The 9,598-nt window shown below is 35.9% G+C and overlaps 1 protein-coding gene across 11 annotated transcripts in view; it reads right to left on the bottom strand.

Annotated features, from left to right (window-relative positions):
* LOC120525337 (syntaxin-binding protein 5) overlaps nt 1-9,598 on the bottom strand; it is a 637,028-nt gene that overhangs the window by 499,503 nt on the left and 127,927 nt on the right. For all 11 annotated transcript variants that reach the window (XM_039747537.1, XM_039747542.1, XM_039747540.1 and 8 more), the window contains exon 3: nt 2,353-2,434. In XM_039747537.1, the coding sequence (XP_039603471.1) occupies nt 2,353-2,434 (82 nt within the window). The remainder of the gene's footprint in view (nt 1-2,352; nt 2,435-9,598) is intronic.

The raw sequence follows: 9,598 nt of genomic DNA, 5'->3' as shown, positions 1-9,598 counted from the left end.
GCGCCCTGTGCTGGCTGGGATTGTGCTCCAGCAGACCCCCCTGTGACCCTGTGTTAGGATATACCTGTAGTGGGTTGGAAAATGAATGACTGACTGACTGACTGAAGAAACTCAAATCTGATGCTTTTTGAGCTGTGTGGACACAGAAATCCAATGTTTTCAAATCTGCTTTCAGTCTCTTTCATATGTGGTACTAGATTCGGTTCGTGGCCATGAGGCATGAATGAGAATGGTCAGATCGGAATTCATGTTTTTTTTTGCCTATACGCATTGGCTAAGTGTGGACATTTTTAGCCAGCACTGGCAGCGGGGCAAAACAACAGTGGAGGAGAGCTACACCTTTGAGAACAGTCACGGCCCCACCATTGCTGGCTTCTTTCTTGTACCCACACATCTCTTGCAGCAATAGTACAAAAACAGTAAAAGCTAGCCTTCTGGATTTTTTTTCGCCTTCTTCATTCTCCAGAGTAAAATGTGATGCATACACAAGCTACTAGCACATCCATTTTGTTTTTTTTTTTTTAAACAATGAGTTGTTTTACAAATATGAGTTTTTTTTGTTGTTTGTGACACAGATGAGTCATGCACAAACAAACCAATGTGAGCATTCATACTGATTCAAACATCATAACTGAGCAATGAGGCTTATAATGTGAACATAGCGTTAATGGTACAAAACAAGATTTTTTTATTTGAATGCTAATAGTTTTAAAATCAATACATGGAGAAAAATAAAACGTTTTAATTGTAACACAGAATGTATGTTAATAAGTGATTACATGCTGAACGTTGTCCTTGACCGCAGCAAAATTGTCCTTATTCCGAAAACTTTTAATCTGTCCAACATGTGCCTTTGGTTTCTTTTTTCTTAATATGCTATTTTATCTACTTTCGTAAAATAACAACAATACTAAGAGTGATCATAACACCAATCCAAAGTTTACCCTTAAAGGTGGAGCAAGATGAGGTAGTAATTTTTTATCCAAAATAATTTAAGATATGATTGTGAAAATTTGGCTTAAACAGTACACCCTGGTACTGGAATAATATCTACATACTGTATTTTCACCAATAACCAAGTAAATAAATACTATCCTTTGTTAAAATTTAAATTTAACAAACAACCAGTTTTGATATCTGTCATACAACTGGTATCCATATCACATTTATTGAACTAGCCTTACCATTTTATCTAGCTAATTTCTTAGTGATACTACATATAAAATCCACCCAATTTTCTAACTTAGCTATCAAGGACAAGGTCAAGAGGCAGCTGAAGCATATCAAAGAATTTATAGGGCTTAAGGCATTAAATAGTTTTTCAAATTAGTACTATAGTAATATTTTGTGTGATAAGATGCCCCTGTAATATCTGAATCTAGAACACGTTTAAATGAGAATCAAGTTGGCATTTTTCACCACACAGTAGACACAGTAAGCAAAGACTAAGATTAATGAAGGATACTTATATAAATGTTCATAAAACAAACTAGCCTCACTATGCAGACACTATTGTGTCATTTCACATAACTGTCCAAAGTTTAGATTTAGTTTATTTTTATATAGCCCAAAATCACACAAGAAGTGTCGCAATGGGCTTTAACAGACCCTGCCTTTTCACAGCCCCCCAGCTTTGACTCTCTAAGAAGACAAGGAAAAACACCCAAACAAACCCTTGAAGGGGAAAAAAAATGGAAGAAACCTTGGGAAAGGCAGTTCAAAGAAAGACCCCTTTCCAGGTAGGCTGGGTGTGCAGAGGGTGTCAAACAAAAGAGGGTAAATACAATACAAAGAACAGAACACAAATAATCCTCAATACAATATAATAGTGCAATAGAAATATTACAAGTACAGAGCAGAATTCAACAGCAGATTATATCATATAATATGATTTAAATTTGTTCAGATAATGATAAATAAATAATAAAGTAATTCACTAAATTCTGCAAACATGCTCTTTGATAATTTCATTAAGTTTAAGTTTTTTTTCCTGAAATAAGAATGGAAGCTTCAATGTTTTTGATATATTTCCTTTATTTTTCAGTGCTATAAGTGACCTGGTTAAGCTTCTTTTAATATAAAGTATAATGTTAGATACTTTGTTAAAAGGTATACTGCAAAAAATCCATGTTTGTTAAAGAACACAGTCATTTCATATTTAAAATTAATCTAAATTGGTATTAAACCAAAACAATAGCCAACTAAAATTTTGACACTTATTTCTTCTCATCCATATGTAAGATTAAATGACAGAATTTGAAAAGACTGTAATTATAAAAATGACGTAAACTTAAAAAAAAAAAAAGGTTTAATAGCATCCCATCACTGAAAACATGCCATGCCATTACTAACCTCATTAATCAGAAATTGAAGTTGTATCACTGCTGCTCCGCTGTCATGTTGACAATAGCATTCAACTCCTGGGCGGCCAAAGCTGATATTAATTTGGTCAAGGAATCATCATATTAATTTATAAACATATAGGTACATAAATTAGAAATGTTAATCAAACCATGCTTACTATACATTTAACAGCATAAACGCCTTCCCTGAAACTGCTATGAACAGGTTTGATCTGAATTAACTGCAACAGTAATTCATCTTACCAGAATGACTGAGGGACTTCTTAAAAGTTGACAGGACTTCATAAACACTCTGATTCCTAAATTAAAAAGATATAAAGCATACAGCGTTACATAATGTAACAAAATAGAACAACATTAGTACTGTATACAAACCATGCCAGATTTGGAAAATTAACATATAAATAATATCTACGATATCTTAAACTTTACCCTTCATGGGACAAATGGCAGATGTGATTACCTGTTAACATTTTCAAATCACTTAAAAGATTTTGATTGTCCATCCATCCATCCATCCATTTTCCAACCCGCTGAATCCGAACACAGGGTCACGGGGGTCTGCTGGAGCCAATCCCAGTCAACACCGGGCACAAGGCAGGAACCATCCTGGGCAGGGTGCCAACCCACCGCAGGACACACACAAACACACCCACACACCAAGCACACACTAGGGCCAATTTAGAATCACCAATCCACCTAACCTGCATGTCTTTGGACTGTGGGAGGAAACCGGAGCGCCCGGAGGAAACCCACACAGACACGGGGAGAACATGCAAACTCCACGCAGGGAGGACCCGGGAAGCGAGCCCAGGTCTCCTAACTGCGAGGCAGTAGCACTACCACAGCACCACCGTGCCACCCCAGATTTTGATTGTACTTATTTTAATTAAAGAAAATATTTTTGTACAAATTTAGTCTGTTTTGATTACCTATTCAGCAGATAATTTAGCTGTAACAACTGCTCCTATATATTTATGGTGAGGTGTCTCCATTAAGGGCAGCACAGTGTCGCAGTGGTAGCACTGCTGCCTCACAGTAAGGAGAACTGGGTTTGCTTCCCGGGTCCTCCCTGCGTGGAGTTTGCATGTTCTCCATGTGTCTGCGTGGGTTTCCTCCGGGTACTCCAGTTTCCCCCCACATGCAGATTAGGTACATTGGTGATTCTAAATTGTCCCTCGTGTGTGTGTGTGTGTGCCCCGCCTGGGGTTTGTTTCCTGCCTTGCACCCTGTGTTGGTTGGGATTGGCTCCAGCAGACCCCCTTGACCCTGTAGTTAGGATATAGCAGGTTGGATAATGGATGGATGTCTCCATTAATATTTTAAGAAAAAATGGACTTGCCTATGACTGTTCAGAGCAGTATCATTGTAGTTCCTTAAAAAAGACCATTTGCTGATTGCTGGCAACCTTTGTTAATATGCTATAATTAATGCACTTCAAAACTCATTGCTGCTGTAACTAATACCCTTTTCATTTCCTCATGACAATAAAACAGCTGTTTCTACTCAATAAATTTTCACAAAGATACAAGTATATTGTTTTGCACAATACCACTGAAAGTATCCAAAAGGCCTTCATACTACCTGAGTAATGCTTCTAGGGATGTCAGGAAATTAGAATTTTGGTATTTAATACCAATGCCGGTGAAATTTCACAATACTTGATATATACATGATACTATGGCAAACACAGAAATCCTATTCAACCGCTTCTTATAAGAAATTACCTCTGTTATTAAAGTGAACAATACAGTGTCTTTCACTGGTATACAGTGATTTTGGTGCCAACGATGTCTGAACGGTTTTATATTAAGTTTATGGTGCCGATTAAGAATGTGACTTTGGTTTTGCCAGATTAGCTCTAGTTTCTGAGATATTTAATAATTAATTAACACAACACGTTTGAAAAGCATTCAGAATTGCAAGAATATTTTTATTCTAGTTACAACTAGTAAGTAAACAGTCTAACATCATACAAAAAAGAAATTAAAAATATCTAACAGTGACAGGGAAAAAGTTATGTATGATTTGATTAATACAATATTAATTAGTTATTAATTGTTATTAAAGTCAATGCTTCAAAAAACGCTGTTTATGCGATTTCCTTTTATGTGTGTCATCAGGACAATCACATTGGAGACTCCAACAGTAGTCTGCCATCATGCGTATGTCCCATCTGCCTTGATATCTCTCCTCCATCACCTTCATATCCTGGTGGAACCTCTCGCTGAAGTCTCCAAGGTTATCTGGAAATCAGTTTAAATGGCTATGGAGATAGTGCATCTTTATGCTCATATTAACTCCCAAATTTCTGAAGTTAGCAAGCATATCTTGCACCAGTTCTTCATAATTGTGTGCTCTGTGATTACCCAAGTAGTTCTTCACAACAGAGACACAATTCTTCCAGGCCAAAGCCTCAGTGTCATTCATGCATTTGGTAAAATTGGAATCATTCATGAGTTTATGAATCTGAGGACCATCAAAGATTCCAGCTTTTAGTTTTTCCATGCTCAGTCCAGGGAATGATCTACAAATGTACTTGAAGCAATTACCCGTTTTGTCCAAAGCCCTAAAAAATTGCTTCATCAATCCTAGCTTAATATGAAGCAGTGGGAGAATGATTTTGTTCTTGTCCACCAGTGGCTTGTTGATGATATTCGCAGCGCCAACAATCATTTCTTCCCTTGTAAGCAATGACACTTTTGTCCAATGATCTTGCTTTGCCCTGCTATTCCAGAGGCACATGAAGCATGAGTATTTTGTGTATCCAGATTGCTGTCCAAGCAAGAAGTTCACCATCTTCAGATCAACACAAATCGACCACTGATGTTCGAGATAACTGATTTTCTGTAATACAATTTTTAAATTTTCATATTTCTCTTTAAGTTTTGTTGAGTGAGCAATGGGAAGAGACGCGTAACGGTTACCATTGTGCAAGGGAACACATTTCAAGCTTCTAGTGGAGCTGTCTATAAAAAGCCGCCAGTCTTCTGGTCGATATTCTGTTAGTCCCATTTGAAGTACAATTCCTGGGATTATCATTGCAGTATACAAGTTCTTCCTCTTGGTTGAAATATGGGAGAAGCCTCTCTTCTCTTGTCCGATAGGCTGTAATTTTAACTTCCGCATTTATAAGATTTTGTTCATTAAGTCTGGACGCTAAAAGTTCAGATGCATGCTTGGACAGATGTAAGTCTCAAATCAGGTCATTGAGTTTTTTTTGGCTTAATGGTTGAGGCGTTGAAGAGCTTCCCTCAAATTTACTTCCACTGCTGCTACCTGTCATACACTCCAATCCCTGCCTCTCTTCAGAGTCTGACAGTGGCTGGTTTGGTAGTCTGGTAAACACTGGTATGGGAACATCATTGCCATGTGGAATAGGTTGTTGTGCTGATTCCAAATCAGGATAATCCCACCGAGCTTTCTTGTAACAATTAAAGCCTTTAATCTCAAAAATAACAATCGTCATGGTGGTTTTTTGGTTCTCTCATTACCATTGGCACACCAAAGTTTAAACATTTTCTTTCACCTTTTGTCCACTGTTGTAGGTGCTTAACACATGTTTTGCAAACCATATGTGGAGCCCAAGACTTATCCTGGTCTCCAAAGCTGTACTCCAAAATAAGACAGGTATACTCGATGCACAAAGTCTGTGGTATTTCTTCTTTGTTTTTCAACCATGTACTCTCCACATATGTAGCAGAATACATCAGGATTGTTGAAGTAGGCTCTTCTTGATGAAGTCATAATTTTTACATGTATTTATATACTTATTAAGACAGAACCTTTTGGGTATAAACCAAGACTGGGTTGACAAACTTATACTGTAGCCGACTTCTTTCCTCTGCAAATTCACAGTTGAATTCTGGCTTCAAAAAGTTGCTTTTATAGCATTGTTGGGTGGGTGGAATTTGAGTTTGCATTGTTTGCATTAGTAGCAGGTTAAAAACTTAATAAAAAGAGTGACTGATGAGTCAAATTGATTTAATTTTCAAATGTCATAAAATCCTGAATACTTTTATTTTCCAAATCTGGGCTCTTTTTTTCTCTTTTGACTCTATTAGGTTTGTAACATTTTCTATTGTAAGCTATATATTTGCATTATTAGTTGGTTAAAAACATAATAAAGAGTAATGGATGAGTCCAATCGATTTAATTTTCAAATGTCAAAAATTCCTGAAGAATTTTCCAAATTTATGCTCCTTTATTCTTTTTTGATTTGTCCAATTAATTTCCTGTGTGAAATCAAACTTGTTAGCTTTACATTAATACATTATTTCAAAACTCCAGTAAAACACACTTGTGTGGTTGTGCTTGTTTTCAAAGCATCTTATATGGCTGATCAGATTTTGATTGCTTAGTCTATGTACTAGTCCAAAATTAGAATATTAACTAGAACTGCAGTTTAACTGGTACACTGTATTATACTCCCCAGCATACCTTTCAAATATATGACATATGTGCTTTCACTACATTTGTCACATTTTATGGATTATACAAATGGACATTAGTTTCGCATCAGAAACCAAACAAATAACACAAACTTAGCATTTGCACATCTGTATTAAGTAATCAAGTATGTTGTTTTGCCCATCCTGCAAACTGGCATAATCGCAATGGTTTATGTTTCGAAGCACTTAAGAAATTTTATTTTGATATTAACAAATGGCTCATTTCATCACCACTGTAGGCATGTGAAATATCCACTTGATCCAAAACATGCCTCAACTTTTACTTGCTATAGCTGTTCACACTACTAATACGCAGAGTTCTACATGTATAACAGTGCATGCTACATTTCCCCCACGACAGTGAACTTTAATAAACCAATTTGAAAATGTATACATACTTAAAATTACATTTGTGGATGTGTTCGACACAACAAGGGAATGAATGTGAAGCCCCCATTCCTTTTTAGTGTCTGTGTAGAACATGATATTAGAAAGCAATTCATCATGCCTTCATTTTGTCTCAAAGTCACATCTGATCATTCACATCACTGTGCTCACAATGCATGCATGAAGCTATTTATGAACTCATTAATGGGATACAAGTGGTAATAATGAAAGCCTGTGTGTGAGGCATGTTTTTTCAAATAATAAACATGATTACACTAGCACACACGTAAATTCTCCTACCCTGATGACAAAGTATTTCTAGATATGACTTCTGTATTTCTTTTCGACATGTGGTGATCATCACCACTATGAGGCATTTTTACATGTAGTTTTACTCATGTTTTTGTCACACCTTACTGTACCTACTTGAGTAATCTGTCTACCTGTAGTCACACATGAGCACACCGACTGCCATTCTGTACTCTCAACACAGAAAAAAAAACCTACAACTGTTTTGTTTTTGGAACATTGGTATCAAATGGTACCAAAAGTATTGTTTCTCTTAACATCACTAATGCCTTCCAAATAGTTATTTGGCTATAGATCATGGGTGTCCTCATCCAATCTTGGGGGGCTGTAGTGGCTGCAGTTTTTGTTCAAACCATTTTCTTAGTGACCCATTTTTGTTGTTAATTAAATTCTTTTGCTTTCATTTTTAATTGACTTGCGCTTTAAGACTCAGATCCCTTAATTATTTCTTTCTTCCTTAATTAGTAGCCAAAAAATAATGAGATACAAAAACAAGTCAACACATGACTAGCAACCTGTGTCCATCATACGATAGCTGAAAATAAAGAAATGTGAAGGTCTCAGTAATGTTAATTTACTCAGGTCACCAAAACATTATGACAGTGCTCGCAGAAAAAATAAACACTTTTGTAAATGTCTGCTGTGGCAGAATGACAGCAACAACAATCAGTGGAATTAAATAACAGGTTTAATTAACAATAAGAATTGGCTTCTAATTAAGAAACCGATTAGATTGAAATTACTTGGACTTTGAGACCCCAGCTTTGCTGGTCATCTGTTGGCTTACTTTACATCTCACTTATGTTTGGCTGCCATTTAAGGAAAAAATAATAACTTCACAGGCCTGCGTCTAAAAAAACACAACATATAAAAGGAAGAGAAAAAAGTCAATTAACAGCAGAAGTTAGTTGGTGATAGGAAAGAGGCAGAAAGGAAAACTCACAGCCACTGCGGCCCTCCAGGGTCAGAGTTGGAGTTGGACACCCACGCTATATATTGTGAATACTAGCAGTCACCCATGGGATGCTTTTGGTTGAGTTAGCATGGAAATTATAACTTGATATAGCCTGAATATGCTGTGGAATTAAAACAGTATCTGCCAGATACCATCAGATTTATTGAGTTTGACTTTTGAGTCCAGGGTGGTCTCTACTTTACTGCATTGCAGTTAACCCTGCAAGAGAAGCAGTGTGAAGGGTAAGTAGTGGATGACAGATTCACCTCCCTAAGGAAGCATTAAGTAATTTATTGTAGTTAAGTATCTAAAAACTCTGCAAAATATTCTGCATTCTAGGGTTATTATAAAAGAACTGAACTTTTTTATTGGTGGTACATCAATGCTCATTTAGTTATCAAGTACCGGAAGAGGGTTTAACTGGATGAAACAGACTCAAAGACTGTAATACTAAAGGATAAGCCATCATTTACTGAATTAAACAGTTCATGTTCACATTTTTTTTAATATTTTCATTGTTAAATAATGAAAATATACATATTTATTTTCCTCTTTTATTTCAGATATCATCAGAAAATATTTGAGTCCATTATTTTATTATTTGTGTGAGAAATTAATTCCTTCAAACCATTGTATACATCTAAAAGTATAATTCAATAAGGGTTATTGAAATGAAAATAGCCTGCTATATAAAAAAAATTTTAATTAAGATAAAAAGTAGACCCCTTTAAAAACAAACCTGTAACACTTGTGTTAAGCAGCAAATTAAGCACTAAAGCTTAGAAGGTCTCCTGTAAAGAAGAAGTGGCAGTTAAGGGTAGAATGACCAAGTTTTGCACTTCAATGATAACTGCTCAGTTTAAAGCTAAATACATCTCAACTAGCTGAGCAAAACAGTTGTGTTTTATTGTTATTAATGTGAAACAAAAAAATTTAAATAAATGACAGACCATCTGAATGAGCATTTAACGTCACAAGAGAAAAAGGATGCCTCCAAAAACTATTTAATGCAAGAGTTCACTGAGGAGAGTTGTTCCTTGTATATTCAGTTGAAAGAAATGCCTGAGATTTGTGGTTTCTCAAATACTCAGTAGCAGTAACAAAAGGGAGAAGAAACAATACCAATCAGTTAA

This window comes from Polypterus senegalus, chromosome 3 (assembly GCF_016835505.1).
Source record: "Polypterus senegalus isolate Bchr_013 chromosome 3, ASM1683550v1, whole genome shotgun sequence".
Taxonomy (NCBI): domain Eukaryota; kingdom Metazoa; phylum Chordata; class Cladistia; order Polypteriformes; family Polypteridae; genus Polypterus; species Polypterus senegalus.
The sequence above is the reverse complement of the archived record's forward strand: the minus strand, read 5'-3'. Positions and strand labels throughout refer to the sequence as shown.